The sequence below is a fragment of the Emys orbicularis genome, chromosome 9, assembly GCF_028017835.1.
Source record: "Emys orbicularis isolate rEmyOrb1 chromosome 9, rEmyOrb1.hap1, whole genome shotgun sequence".
Lineage (NCBI taxonomy): Eukaryota > Metazoa > Chordata > Testudines > Emydidae > Emys > Emys orbicularis.
In genome coordinates, this window is record NC_088691.1 from 45,962,503 (window position 1) to 45,977,709 (window position 15,207).

General features: G+C 49.3%; 1 protein-coding gene across 1 annotated transcript; it reads right to left on the reverse strand.

Annotated features, from left to right (window-relative positions):
• Positions 1-340: 340 nt before the first annotated feature.
• On the reverse strand, positions 341-14,997 carry LEAP2 (liver enriched antimicrobial peptide 2). The gene is made up of 3 exons (XM_065410390.1): positions 14,905-14,997; positions 971-1,179; positions 341-377 (listed from the first exon to the last, which is right to left on the reverse strand). The coding sequence occupies exons 1-3, from the start codon at positions 14,995-14,997 to the stop codon at positions 341-343; spliced, it is 339 nt and encodes a 112-aa protein (XP_065266462.1).
• Between the last annotated feature and the right edge of the window lie 210 nt (positions 14,998-15,207).

Sequence of the window (15,207 nt, forward strand, 5' to 3'; positions counted from 1 at the left end):
CCTGCGAGCAGCTCGGGTCTGTGCAGGCTTCACTGTGGGAGCCCCCCAGATAGCTGCTGCTGGGGGGGGGTGCTGGGTCAGGCTTGGAATTGGCCCCCGGTGGAACTATGAATACTTTCCCCTTCACCGAGGGTGCATGTGAGGAGACTGGGACACACTCCCACCTGTGTGGGGAGGCTGGAGCCCTCGCCCCCAAGTGGTGATTGCAGGGCTCTGGGTCATGTGTCTCACAGTCCCACCCCAGGGGCAAGTATTGATGGCCTCCAGTCTGCAGATGCTCTGAGCCTGGGGGTAGATGGGGAGCATTGTCTCCAGCCGGGATTGCATCAGCTTCCAGCTTTCAGCACTCGTACTGTGGGGGAGCACAGTGCCCGTTCCTGGGGAGGCAAAGCAGCTGTGAGCCTAGGGGGAGAGTACATCACCCCCATACTCTGGGCAGCGGGATCTCCTGATTGCATGCCCCCATTCTGCTCCCCAATTCATCTCCATCCCCTGCACACCCACCATTAGTGCCCCCATCTCAAAAGGGTGAACCGTAGAAACAGGCTCAAACCCAGTCCCCAGCTCCAACCACCCCCAAGTTGGGGGGAGGTGGGGGCTCAGGACTGAGGGGCACCGGCAGAGCTGGCGGGCTGGGGGGAACCTAGGGCTGGAATAGAAGGGGGCTGTGGCTCGGGACTGAGGGGCACCGGCAGAGCTGGCGGGGTGGGGGGAACCTAGGGCTGGAATAGAAGGGGGCTGTGGCTCAGGACTGAGGGGCACCGGCAGAGCTGGCGGGGTGGGGGGAACCTAGGGCTGGAATAGAAGGGGGCTGTGGCTCGAGACTGAGGGGCACCAGCAGAGCTGTGCATGTGGGGAGCCCAGGGCTGGGTTAGCAGGGAGCTGCAGGTTGGGATTGAGGGGCACCAGCAGAGTGGGGTGGATAGCCCAGAGCTGGAATAGTAGCGCTCCCCCGGAGCTCCACACTCACCTGCACATCTTGGTGCTGCACTCCAGGCCGTGCTGGCAGTAGGCTCCCAGTGGTTTGCTGCCCACCATCCTCCAGAATGGCGTCATCCTGACTGCCCGGTGGCGTGCGGGTCCCCCATCAGGGCCTGACTTGAGAATGGCAGGTGGGGAGGAGACCTGGCTGGCTGTGGCGCTGAGCAATATCCTGCTCCCGGCAGGACCTGATGTTCCCTAGAGTGACATGAGAGGGCTGGTCAGTCCCACAGAGGGAGTTGCTAGGGCTCACCTCCGTCCCCCAACTCCTCTGGGACTGGCATCAGGTCAGCACTTCACTCCACAATGGGGCAGGCCAGTCACAGCATGGGCTTTGTGATCCAGAGGCCCTGGGACAAGGAGAACTGGAATGGGAGAAGCACCAACATAAGAGGTGGCCACCTGGCATTCCAAGGCCCAGGCTGGGGTGGGGCAGGGAGAAGTTCAGGAGGGCACAGCTCCATGCCCTCCCAGCTCAGTACAGGGACCTCCTCCTCCTCAGTCATCACCTGTCCTCTAACGCCCAGCCTGGCGAGCAGACCCCAATGGCCATTGTGGGGATCTAACATCAAGGCAGCTGGATCAGACCTTGGCTGTGGTGTGGAGAGAGCCAGCAGATGGGGCGTGCAGGGAGTTCCCCGTCTGAAAGACCCTTGGTCAGCCCCCGCCACTTGGAGGCTAGTTATGATGTTCAATCCATGATGATGTGGGGCAATACAGGGCTCTCCGGGGGAAGCACTTGGCTCTGGCATCTCAGAGAGCCTCACATATTGATGCCCAAAGTCCTGCCCCCATGCCCATCACCCCGTGTAACAGATAGGGAACTGAGCACAGGGGGATCAAAGCCACTCATGTAGGGACACACATGGAAGCAGTGTCAGGGCCATGAATAGGACCCAGGAGTCCTCTCCTTCTCTGCTCTACTAGACAGCAATGCCTCTTGACTGGGTGAGAGCTCCCCCTGGAGCTGCAGAGGGGTATGTATTGTGTGTCTCTTAAGCCCACAGATCAGTCTCACCCCAGCCCCAGGGGTGGGACTTGCAGGTTGGTGGGGCTGGGCTCCAGCAGCGTGCTAGAGGAAGAGATCCCAGGTGGCAGTAAGAAGCAGGTGGGAGGGACCATGCTGGCCACGACCCTGCAGTGCAGCTCTGTCTCTGTGGCTGGGGTCACCATCCAGCAGCCCCTGCTGTGTGAGTCCCATTGAGGCTGGTGGGATGGGCCAGATCTCCCTGTGGCCTCACAGTCAGACAGGGAGGGAGCAAGATGGTCCCAGCATGGGCAGCAGTGGGCTCCAGCATTATCCACTTGGCTGGGATTTCTGGCCATGGTCCCTATACGAGCAAAGGGTGAGAATCATAGCAATATAGGTCTAGAAGGGATCCTGAGAGGTCATCTAGTCCAGCCCCCAGCACTGGGGCAGGACCAAGTGAACCTAGACCATCCCTGGCAATGTTTGTCCAGCCTGCTCTTAAACACCCTGGGGTGTGACAGAGTGCTGGCTGTAGCACCTAGTCACTTAGGCAACTGCCTAACAGAGATTACAGGCTTAATTGGGTCAATTAGCTTGTTATGGTGGGGATTGTTGACACCTGGGGGCAACAGTGAGGCTAATGATGTAATTAGCTCAATAAGGAGAAGATCTATAATGTGGAAAACAGCAAGTAAAGTGGGAGAGTGCAGAGAGGGAGCTGGGTGTGGAGAGAAAGCTGGGTGGGAGACTGCTCCCAACATGCCTGTACTGTTGTAATGCTTGGTTGGAATCTAAAGATTAAAGATACCCAAAGCTATGGCCAGTGCATTTGCTGTGAGTAAGGCTCCACTCCAATGGGCCAGGCAATGAGGCACAAGCTGAGGTGCACTCTGTGGCATGAGGATCCCACAACCTCCCTTGGAAGCTGATTCTGGAGCTTAACTACCCTGAGAGTTAGAAAGTTCTTCCTAAATCTCCCTTGCTGCAGATTAAGCCCATTGCTGCTTGTCCTACCTTCAGCGGACATGGAGAACAATTGATCCCTGTCCTCTTTAGAACAGTGTTGTATCCACCAAGCAAAGTATTAACAACTTCAACAAAACTTTATTTACAGTGGAAGTCTCTTCTCCAAGCTGTAGCTACACACTCTGTAACTCTCCCAGCCTCCTCCCCCCTCCTTCCTGTTTCCTGTCCTTTCAGACTCCCAACAGCCAGTGCTCCCAGTTCTAATAATCACATGCAGCATCTAACCACCACATTCCCTCCTCTCTTAAGAAACTTTCCAAATTAAAATAAACATTGTTGTTCTAACCACAGGAACAAATATGAAACAAGACACTATACTGTTGGCAGGAATATTACACTGAAAACACTGTAGATACTACATAACATAGTCTTTAGTCCAGGCAGGTGGTCGTCTGAGTCTGACAGGCCGTCTCTCAAGCCCCGGTTCCAGTGCAATGTCTTGTTGTGTTGGTTCTACAGTGAAGTCATCCAATGCAGACTGGGTGTTGGCATAATCTCCTCTTGGTGCATAGGCAGGTGCAAGATAAGAAGCATTCCATACCCGCCCATCAGAAAGTCGATAGGTGTAAGGTCCCTTCTTCTCTATGATTTTAAGAGGAGCTGTGAATTTATGGTCCCCTTTGCGTAAGATTCCAGGTTTTCGTATTCTAACAAAGGAACCACACTCAAACTTTGGTTCCTTAGCACCCCACCGTTTGTCTGTGAAAGCCTTAGACTTTGCTTGGTTCTGTTCAACTGTCTTTCTCACATCATCCTTGTGTGGGGCATCAGGTCGTGCCTTTAACAATCCAGCAATGTTCAGTTTAGTAGTCATCTGTTTCCCATGAAGTAACTCTGCGGGTGATCTTTGCGTTGTGGCATGTCGTGTAGCCCGGTATGCTTGCAAGAAATCAGTAGTGAAGGGTATCCACAATCGCCCTTCCAGTTTAGCTGTTTGCAAACTCTCTTTCAAACTTCTGTTAAACCGTTCAATTTCCCCATTGGCTTGAGGGTAATATAGGGATGACCTCCTGTGTAAAATGTTCCTCTCTGCTAGAAAAGTTTCAAACTCCAGGGAAGTAAATTGACTACCATTATCTGAAACCAGTTCTTTGGGGTTACGTTCCTGGCTAAAAACTGAAGAGAGGAACTTAATTACTGTAGCAGAAGAAATTTGCGATGTAAACGCCACCTCAGGCCATTTGCTGAAATAGTCTATTAAAGTGATGGCATAACGACAGTCAAGTGAAGCAGTATCAAAGGGTCCTACAATGTCAATCACCACTTTTTCCCATGCAGATTCAGGAAGAGGAACAGGCTGTAATGGAGGGGTACATGTCACTGCTGTCTTATCATGCATTTGGCAAGTGACACAGGATTTTATGAGTGCTTCAGTTTGAGAGTCCATCCCTGGCCACCAATACAGATCCCATAGTCATTGTTTGGTTCTGACGATTCCTTGATGAGTATCGTGTGCCAGGTGTATGAGTTTTGACTGTAATTCTTCTGGCACAAGTAGCCGGTGTGTACCTCGTAGCACACAGCCATCGAGCAAAGAAAGTTCATCCCGAACTCTAAAATAAGGCAGCAAAACTGGGTCAAGGTTTTTAGGGTTACTGGGCCATCTCTTTGTCAGAAATTCCCGTAATTTTTGTTGAATTGGACTTGCTGAACAAGCAGCTTGAAATTGTTCTCTTGTAACTGCAGTAAGAGTGCTTGTAATAAGCGCAACTACTACATCCTCATCCTCCGGTGGACCATCTGGTGAAGGCAAAGGCAGGCGAGAAAGGCAATCAGCTACCACATTTTTGTTTCCAGGCTTATATTCCAGTTCATAATTGAAAGAAAGTAGTCTTGCAGACCATCTAGCAATACGATATCCTGCTCTTCCCAGTCCTTTTGTGGTGAGCAACGTTGTCAAAGGGCTGTGGTCTGTGCGCAACTTGAACGTGCAGCCCCACAGGTAAGTTCTCCATTTTTCTGTAGCCCAGACACAAGCAAGTGCTTCTTTTTCAACTGTAGAATATTTTCTCTCAGCATTACTTAGTGTCCTTGAAGCAAATGCAACAGTCCTCTCTGTGTTGTCCTCATGAAGTTGTGTGAGGACAGCCCCAAGTCCATAATCAGAAGCATCAGTAGTTACAATTGTGGGCAATGCGGGACTGAATAATGCAAGTACTGGACTATGTACAATCAAGTCTTTCACCCTTTCGAAACTAACTTGTGCATCCATTGTCCACACTAAGGTTGAACTTCTCCGTAGTAATTCTCGTAATGGTTCAATGACAGAAGCATAATTGGGAATGAATTTTGCATACCAGGAGGTAAGACCCAAGAAGGAACGTAAGGTTTGCAAATCTGTTGGAGGAGGAGCATTTGAAATTGCCAGGATACGATCTGGATCAGGTTTTAGTCCAGCCTGTGAAATTGTATGCCCCAGAAAGGAGAGTTCAGTTTGTCTAAATTTGCATTTGGACCTATTGAGCTTGAGGCCTGCTTTGTTGATGCAGTTTAGTACAGACTGCAGGTTATTGTCATGCTCCTCAGTAGTATTTCCAAACACAATAATATCATCCAAATAGCACTGAACTCCATGTTGATTCTTCAGAATCAATGACATCATTTTTTGAAAGGCACTTGGGGCTGATGCGAGACCGTATGGAACACGTTTAAAACGAAATAGTCCCTCATGTGTAATAAATGCTGTGAGGTCTCTGCTATCTTCATGCAACATAACCTGGTGGTATGCGCTCTGCAAATCAAGAGTAGAAAACATCTTTGCTCCACGGAGTTCTGCAAATACTTCCTCTATGTGAGGAAGAGGATGGCTGTCAATCACAATAGCTTTATTTGGCTCCCTTAAGTCCACACAAAGGCGAATGTCTCCACCCTTCTTCTGCGTCACTACTATAGGTGAAACCCATTCCAAGGAGTTAATCTCTTCAATAATGTCCTTTTGAACAAGTTTTCTAAGTTCCTCTGAAACAACTTCCCTGACTGAAAATGGTAAGCGCCGTAATTTCTGTCGTACAGGCAACACATTATTCCGTATTTTAACTTTATGCAGAAACCCAGAAGCACAGCCGAGTTTCTCCTCAACCTGGAGTTGGGTCCCAGCTGAAACTGGTGTGTGTACCGCAAGAGTGCTTTGCTGAGGAAGATCAATTCGTCCATTAACTACCCTGAGATTTAAAGCAGCTAATAAATCTCTGCCAAGGATAGGAGTGCCTTTGTGAACTATGTAGAACTCCGCAGTTACACAGCAATCACCAAAAGTAACTATTGCTGGCAGGCAGCCATGTACTGGAATATGGTTTTTCAAATAGCACACCAAGTGAAGTTTGGGTTCAGTAAGAGGCACATCTTTAAAGTAATGCAAATAGATGGAATCAGGTAGTATAGATACTGCTGAGCCAGTGTCCAACATTAGCTGAATAGAGTGTGATGTGCCTGAGGGTATGGCAGAAACATTTACAGTGCACTTTATCTGTTCTGGAATATGTGCAGTAGTGATTTTGTCTATACTCAGCACAGTAACATCTGGTATTGTAACTGCATGCACCTGTTGATTGAACTGGCTACTGCGACATACTTTAGCAAAATGCCTAATCTTTTTGCAATGATTGCACTGAGCTACTTTTGCTGGACATCCTGTGTAGCTTGCAAGATGTTGTGGGGATCCACAGTGAAAGCATGCTTTTACTGTATTTTGCATTTGCTGATTCAGTGGCTTTTCATTAGTTTTTCTTTTGCAATTGTTTGTCTGCAGTGATAGTGAACTTTTCTGCAAAGGAGTCACAGCCTGGACTGGGCCTCCTGTACCCTGGCTCATTATTTTGGCTTCAGCTGTAGCTGACTCAATCTGAGTAGCAATGGTTATTGCTTTTTCTAGTGTAAGTTGTGGTTCTAGAAGTAAGCGTTCTCTTACATGAAGCATTGTTGTTTTCTCAATGAGCTGGTCTCTAATCATCTCATCTGCCATATTCCCAAAGTCACAAGTTACAATCAGACTCCTCAGGGAAGCCATATACTGCATTATAGTCTCCCCTGGTTTCTGCTCACGCTGGCGAAATCTGTAGCGATTAGCTACTACATTCACTTTTGGCACAAAAAAGTTCTTTAATGCAGTGAGTGCAGTCTCATATTTATCATCTGCAAGGGGAAAAGTGTAAAATATACGCTGCCCTTCTGCTCCAAGGCAGTGGATTAGCAGAGCACTCTTTCTTACTTCAGAAATCTCTGTAGCACTGATTGCAAGCAGATAAGTCTCAAACATACGGATCCAGGCAGTAAAAGCAATTGGAGGCTCACCTGGGCTTTGCAGAAAGGGTGCAGGTGGGTTCAGAGGCAGAAGATCCATCCTCGTCACCAAAATGTTGTATCCACCAAGCAAAGTATTAACAACTTCAACAGAACTTTATTTACAGTGGAAGTCTCTTCTCCAAGCTGTAGCTGCACACTCTGTAACTCTCCCAGCCTCCTCAACTCCTCCCCCCTCCTTCCTGTTTCCTGTCCTTTCAGACTCCCAACAGCCAGTGCTCCCAGTTCTAATAATCACATGCAGCATCTAAACACCACAAACAGTCCTGAATGTATCTGAAGACTGTGATCAGGTTTCCCCTCAGTCTTCTTTTCTCAAGACTAAACATGCCCAGGTTTTTAACCTTTCCTCATAGGTCAGGTGTTCTGAACCTTTTATCATTTTGGTTGCTCTCCTCTGGACTCTCTCCAATTTCTCCTGGACAATTTGTACTGGACACCGTACAGCTAAGGCCTCACCAGTGCCAAGTGGAATAGGACAATTACCTCCCATATCTTACATATGACACTCCTGTTAATACACCCAGAGTATTGGCCTTTTTCACAGCTGCATCACTTCATTGTCTCATATTCAATTTGTGATCCAGTATAAGTGCCAGATCATTTTCAGCAGTACTACTACCTAGCCACTTATTCCCATGTTGTAGTTGTGCTTTTGATTTTTCCTACTTGTAGTACTTTGCACTTGTCTTTATTGAATTTCATCCTGTTGAATTCAGACCAATTCTCCAATTTGTCAAGATCATTTTGAATTCTAATCCTGTTCTCCAAATACTTGCAATCCCTCACCCCAGTTTGGTGTCAGCTACATATTTTATAAGCATACTATCCACTCCATTACTGAAAACATTGAATAGCACTGGACCCAGGACTGACTCATGTGGGACCTCACTAGATACACCCTCCCAATGTGACTACTATCCATTGATAACTAGTCCCTGAGTAATCTCTCAATCAGTTGTGCACCCACCTTACAGTAATTTCATCTAGACCAAATCTCCCTAGTTTGCTTATGAGAATATCATGTGGGACTTATCAAAAGCCTTACTAATGTCAAGATATATCACATCTACTGGTTCCCCCATGCATTACACCAGTAATCCTGTCAAAGAAGGAAATTAGGTTCATTTGACATGATTTGTTCTAGACAAATCCATGCTGGCTATTCCTTATAACCCTATTATCCTCCTGGTGCTTACAAACTGATTGTTTAATAATTTGTTCCAATATCTTTCAGGTACTGATGTTAAACTGACTGGTCTATAATTCCCTGGTCCTCTTTGTTCCCCTTTTTAAAGACAGATAGAGGTATATTTGCCCTTCTCCAGTCTTTTGGGGCCTCAAAGATAATTGCTAGTGGTTCCAAGATTGCTTCAGCTAGTTCCATAAGTACCCCAGGATGAATTTCATCAGGCCTTGTTGACATTAATACATCTAACATTCAAATATTCTTTAACCCGTTCTTCCCCTATTTGACTTGCATTCCTTCCCCCTTGTTAATATTATGTCGAGCATCTGTTCACCATTAAACTTTTTAGTAAAGATTGAAGCAAAATAGGCATTAAACAGCTCAGCTTTCTTGATGTCATCAGTTATTAAATCTCCTTCCCTGCCAAGTAGAGGACCTACATTTTCCTTCATCTTTCTCCTGCCCCTAATGCTGCCTCTGGCCCCGCAGACCTTTTTATCCTGGCACTCCTCAGCCCCCGACTCACAATTCTACCATCTTTCTGCACACACAGAGCCACACTGCAGGTGCGACTTCACCGCACTGCTTCAAATACGCCATTTTTGGGAGGAGGGTGGGGCATAAAGTTACAAGTGAGTCTCTCTGCCTCCTCTTGTCCATCCATATGGGCTCTGGGCTAGAGTGCTATGGTTCAAAATTGACAGGGGCACTGACGTCCGACAAATCCAGGCTACAGAGAGGGCCCGGTTTTTTCACAGTGCGTGCAATCTTGTAAAACAGCAGTTTGAAATAAGGGCAGCAGTCAGGGGAGCATCACAGTGTTCAAGGAGTACAATTTGAGTCTCCATTTTTCAACGAAACATCCTAATGTATCTTTATTAAACAGAAATAAACTCTACATCACTGAATTGTTAATTTTGTGAGCATTCATGGCCCTTCATACAATTTCCATACCCATATGCTCAGGCCAAAACGTTTACCCACCCCTACCCTAATGTATTTAAAGAGTCTCTCCTTATTGCCCTATATGTTCCTTGCTAGTTGTAACTCATTTTGTGCCTTAGCCTTTCTGATTTTATTCCTACATGTTTTGTTTCTCCTTAGCAATTTGTCCATGTTTCCACTTTTTGTAGGATTCCTTTTTGATTTTCAGGTCATGAAAGAGCTGATGGAACCATATTGACCTCTTCCTGTTCTTCCTATCTTTCCTTCGCATTGGGATACTTTGCAATTGTGCCTTTAATATTGTCTCCCTGAGAAACTGGCAGCTCTGCTGAATTCTGTTTTCCCACAGGACCTTACCTGCCAGTTCTTTGAGTTTGTTAAAGTCTGTTTTTTTGAAGCCCAATGTCCTTACTCTGCTGCTCTCATGCTCAGGTTTGCCAATTTTGGTTGGACATATTCCTGGAGGTTTCACCACATGACATAATCTCTAATTAAAGATTAATTCCTGGAGACTCCAGGACAATGCTGGAGGGTTGGTGACCCTATTCATGCTTCCTTTCCTTAGAATCATGACATCTATCATTTCATGATCACTTTCACCCAAATTGCCTTCCACCTTGAGATTCACTACCAGTTCCTCCCTGTTGGGCAGAATCAAGTCTAAAACAGCTGTCTCCCTGGTTACTTCCTCCACTTTCTGAAACAAGAAGTCATCCCTAACACACTCGAAGAACTTATTGGAAATTTGTTGTTTTGCCATATCACTTTTCCTACAGATATCTGCATAGTTAAAATCCCCCATTACTACCAGGGCTTGCGTGCTGGATATTCTGTTATTTGTTCTAGAAATGACTCATCCACCTTCTCTTCCTGATTTGGTGGTCTGTAGCAGACCCCTACCATGATGTAGTTCCTGTTTTTTACCCTATTTATCTTTACCCCAAGGCTCTTAACTGGTCTGCCTCTCACCTCCTTCTTGACCTCAGAGCAAGTGCATATATTCTTGATGTACAATGCAACCCCTCCTCCCTTTTTACCCTGCCTGTCCTTCCTCAACAAGTTGTACCCCTCTATACCAATATTCCTGTCATGAGATTATCCCCCCAAGTCTCTGTGGTGCCTGTTAAGGAATAATTTACCTTATAAATTAATACTTCCAATTCTTCCTGTTTATTCCCCATATGCCTTTCATTTGGGTACAGACATCTAAGATGTCAAGCAGATTCCCCCACTCTTTTCCCTCTTGTTGTTTTTATGACCTTGTTGTAATTTTCCATGTTCCCCCAAAATCTAACCCTCTCTTAAGGTGGGTACTGACCTGTGAGCTTTTATCACCTGCCCCCTTACAACCTAATTTAAAACCCTTCTCCCTAGGGTGGCGAGCTGGTGCACAAAGAAAGTTGCTCTTCCCCTTCTCGGTCAGGTGGACCCATCTCTTCTCAAGGATGAGGAGCTGTCTCTCTGCTGGGACCCTTGGCCAGGAGGCCACTCACAGCACTAGGCCAGGATTCACTCGCCCAGGATTCACTCGCCACTTCAAAGTGCCTTGCATTGGGAGTGTGGGCATGGACCTGCTCTGTATGGGGAGACCCCGGCACGTGGCGCTGATCCATACACATGCACCCAGAGCCTCAAAGGTAGTAAGGGGAGTTAGTCATCTAAATACCGGCATTGAGGATGTGGCCCCAGTGTGGAGTCGCTCCGCAGGAGGAAAGGCAGATAGGTCAGAGCGGGAATGGGGGAATAGTCTGGACCAGGGGTAGGCAACCTTTCAGAAGTGGTGTGCCAAGTCTTCATTTATTCACTTTAATTTAAGGTTTCGCATGCCAGTAATACATTTTAATGTTTTTTAGAAGGTCTCTCTCTATAAGTCTATATTATATAACTAAACTATTGTTGTATGTAAAGTAAACAAGGTTTTCAAAATGTTTAAGAAGCTTCATTTAAAATTAAATTAAAATGCTGATTTTACACCGCCAGCCTGCTCAGCCCGCTGCCAGCCTGGGGTTCTGTTCACCTAGGCCGGCAGGGGGCTGAGCGGGGCCTGCGGCAAGGACGCCGGCTGGCAAGGGGCCGGCAGCCAGGACCCCAGACCTGGGGGGGAGTTCAGGGGTCAGGGCAGAGGACTGGGGGTGTGGGGGGGGGTTCAGAGGTCAGGGCAGAGGGATGGGGGCTGTGGGGGTGCAGGGCAGAAGGCTGGGTGTGTGGGGGGGTTCAGGGGTCGGCAGAGGGCAGTGGGGGTGTGGGGGGTGCAGGGCAGAAGGCTGGGTGTGTGTGGGGGGGTGCAGGGGTCAGGGCAGAGGGCAGTCAGGGCAGAGGGCTGGGGTGCTCAGCTTGTGGGGGTGCTCCCAGCCCCCTGCCCTCAGCAGCTCATGGCAGGAGCCTGGAAGGGATATGCCCTGTTCCATCCCCTTCCCCAAGGCCCCGTCCCTACCTCTTTTCTGCCTCCTCTACAGAGTAGCGAGCATGCTGCCACGCCTCCCCCTCCCCCTCGCAAGGGCCATCAGCTGATCGGCACAGGGAAGGAGAGAAGGAGGGGCAGGAAAGCACCAGGCTGGGGGGAAAAGTGGGGGAGGGGGGAAGCTTGGCTGCCGCAGGACCAAGCTTCTGCCTCCTGCCCCCCAGGGGAGAGCAGTGGGTGGGGGGGCTGAGTGGGGCTGGGGGCCGGGACTGCGGCAGGCAGAAGCGTGCCACTCAAAATCGGCTTGTTTGGCACGCGTGCCGTAGGTTGCCAACCCCTGGTCTGGACAAACTGGGCTATGAGCTTTCCTTAGTTAAGCCCTGTTGCAGGAGCAGTTCCCATTCCTGTCCCATCCCCTCCCATCTGCATGGCTTCTTAGTCTTTCTAAACTCTGAGCTCCATGCCCCATTTCAGGCCATGATGGAGGGACAGTCAACATGGATTCACCAAGGGCAAGTCATGCCTGACAAACCTGATTACCTTCTATGATGAGATAAGTGGATATGGGGAAAGCAGTGGACATGATATATCTTGACTTTAGCAAAGCTTTTGATATGGTCTCCCACAGTATTCTTGCCAGCAAGTTAAAAAAGTATGGATTGGATGAATGGACTATAAGGTGGATAGAAAGCTGGCTAGATTGTCGGCTCAACGGGTAGTGATCAACAGCTTGATGTCTAGTTGGCAGACGGTATCAAGCGGAGTGCCCCAGGGGTTGGTCCTGAGGCCAGTTTTGTTCAACATCTTTATTAATGATCTGGATGATGGGATAGATTGCACCCTAAGCAAGTTTGCGGATGACACTAAGCTGGGGGGAAAGGTAGATACGCTGGATGGTAGGGATAAGGTCCAAGTGACCTAGACAAATTGGAGGATTGGGCCAAAAGAAATCTGATGAGGTTCAACAAGGACAAGTGCAGAGTCCTGCACTTAGGATGGAAGAATCCCATGCACTGCTACAGGCTGGAGACCGACTGGCTAAGCAGCAGTTCTGCAGAAAAGGACCTGGGGATTACAGTGGATGAGAAACTGGATATGAGTCAGCAGTGTGCCCTTGTTGCCAAGAAGGCTAATGGCATATTGGGCTATATTAGTAGGAGCATTGCCAGCAGATCGAGGGAAGTGATTATTCCCTTCTATTCGGAACTGGTGAGGCTACATCTGCAGTATTGTGTCCAGTTTTGGGCCCCCCACTACAGAAAGGATGTGGACAAATTGGAGAGAGTCCAGCGGAAGGCAATGAAAATCATTAGGGGGCTGGGGCACATGATTTACGAGGAGAGGCTGAGGGAACTGGGCTTGTTTAATCTGCAGAAGAGAAGAGTGAGGGGGGATTTGATAGCAGCCTTCACTACCTGAAGGAGGGTTCCAAAGAGGATGGAGCTCAGCTGTTCTCAGTGGTGGCAGATGACAGAACAAGGAGCAATGGTCTCAAGTTGCAGTAGGGGAGGTCTAGGTTGGATATTAGGAAACACTATTTCACTAGGAGGGTGGTGAAGGACTGGAATGGGTTACGTAGGGAGATGGTGGAATCTCCATCCTTAGAGGTTTTTAAGGACCGTCTTGACAAAGCCTTGGCTGGGATAATTTAGTTGGTGTTGGTCCTGCTTTGAGCAGTGGGTTGGACTAGATGACCTCCTGAGGTCTTTTCCAACCCTAATCTTCTATGATTCTATGACATCAGCGGAGATGGGTGAGAAGCTCAGGACTGGAATAGCAGGGGGCTGCAGGTTGGGATTGAGGGGCACTGGCAGAGTTGTCATGGGGGAGTCCAAGGCTGGAATAGCAATGGGCTATGGGTTGGGATTAAGGGGCACCTGCAGAGCTGTGCCTGCCAGAAGCCCAGGGCTGGGTTAGCAGGGGGCTGTGGGTCAGGATTGAGGGTTACCAGCAGAACTGTATGTGGAAAGCCCATAAAGTACAGTCTCTCACAGGCACAGGTAGGATCCAATAGTGCCCTGTGGGAGAAGCAGTCTGGGAAAAGGAGCTGGGTTCACAGCACCAGACCTTCATGCAATATCTTTGCAGGTAGTCAAAACCCCTGGGTCCTGCTGCAGTGACTTGGAACCCCAAGAGAACCCCTGGCCTCAGGCTGAGTGAGGCTGTCAGGGCTTCCTGCTTCTATTGGCCAGTCCCAGGGAAAGCAGAGGGAGCCTTAAGGGGCTGTCTGAGCTCTGTGCTGCTGTTTGCTGAGGATCCCTGGGTAAAACTGCAGCCAGACTGGGGGAGTGTGTGCCTGGTTATCCAGGTCCCTGTGTTAGCCTGCCTGGATGGTCTGTGCTTAGAGCAGGTGCTGGGAGTTCTGGATTCAACCCCTGCCTCAGTCAAACTCCCTGGGTGACCCAGCAAGTCCCCTCCCCAATCTGTGCCTCAGTTTTCACTGTAACATGGGGCTAACAGTATTGCCCTCCCTGATGGGTGTGGGGCTGCACAGCACTGGGTCTCTCTGGGGATCAGTCCCATAGAAATGCCTGTAGATAAATATCTGAGTGGGCCCCATCCTGCTCTCACTCAGTGGCACTGGTGTAAATACAAAGGAGTTCAGCATTTGTGGAGCTCCAGCTTCTCCATTCTGGCAACAGCTTCCTCAGTTCCAGTTCCTGCTGGGTGGCCCCCTCTCCCCCACGCCCTGCTGTTGAAGGGTGCTGGAGCCACATGCTGAGAATCCCTGGCTTGGGGAGCCATCCCTCCTTGCACTGCGCTTCACCCATGTGTTCTCCCCACCGTGACAGCAGAGGAATAGTCCCTTTAAGCAGTGCCCAGGCCTATAGCACCCTGTGCCCACCTTACCCACTGAGGCTCTGGCTCTCTGTGTGGGTCTAAGCCTCTGACTAAGCTCCGGGCTGGGGGCAGGTGGCGATGCTCTCCCTTGGCAATCACCCAGCGCGCACATTGATATTAATACCTGGTGAGCCCTTTCCAGGGCAGCCTGCTCCACTGCAGAGCCAGAGTGGCTCCAGATTCACGCTGGTGTCCCCCGAGCAACACTCAGCCCTTGATCCCCCATGCTGTGTGCAAACAGACCAAACTCACCTGCCAGGAGCTGAGCAGCAGCAGCAGGACGCAGATGAGCAGTGCCCTCCTGATGCCTGCACCCCACAGCACAGAGGGGAGCCCGCTGGCCATGCTGCCTCTGTTTGCGGCTGGGGAAGGGGGCAAGTGTGGTTACGGTCCTGGTGCTACCCACCCAGCACACACCAGCCACTAGCCCTGGGCTCCTATGTGCTTCCTCCGTCCCCCTGGGTTTCCTGGCACCCGTCTCTCCTGTGATCAAATATTTGACAGGTGCCTGCTGTTTGGTAACTCCCTCGCCCCTGCCTTTTATCCAGCCTCCCC

Coding starts and splice junctions, on each gene's coding strand:
- LEAP2 (XM_065410390.1), bottom strand. CDS start 14,997: ATGGCCAGCGGGCTCCCCTCTGTGCTGTGGGGTGCAGGCATCAGGAGG. Junction 1,180..14,904: donor TGCTGCTCAGCTCCTGGCAG/GTGAGTTTGGTC, acceptor ATGTCACTCTAG/GGAACATCAGGTCCTGCCGG. Junction 378..970: donor TGCAGCACCAAGATGTGCAG/GTGAGTGTGGAG, acceptor TTGCCTCCCCAG/GAACGGGCACTGTGCTCCCC.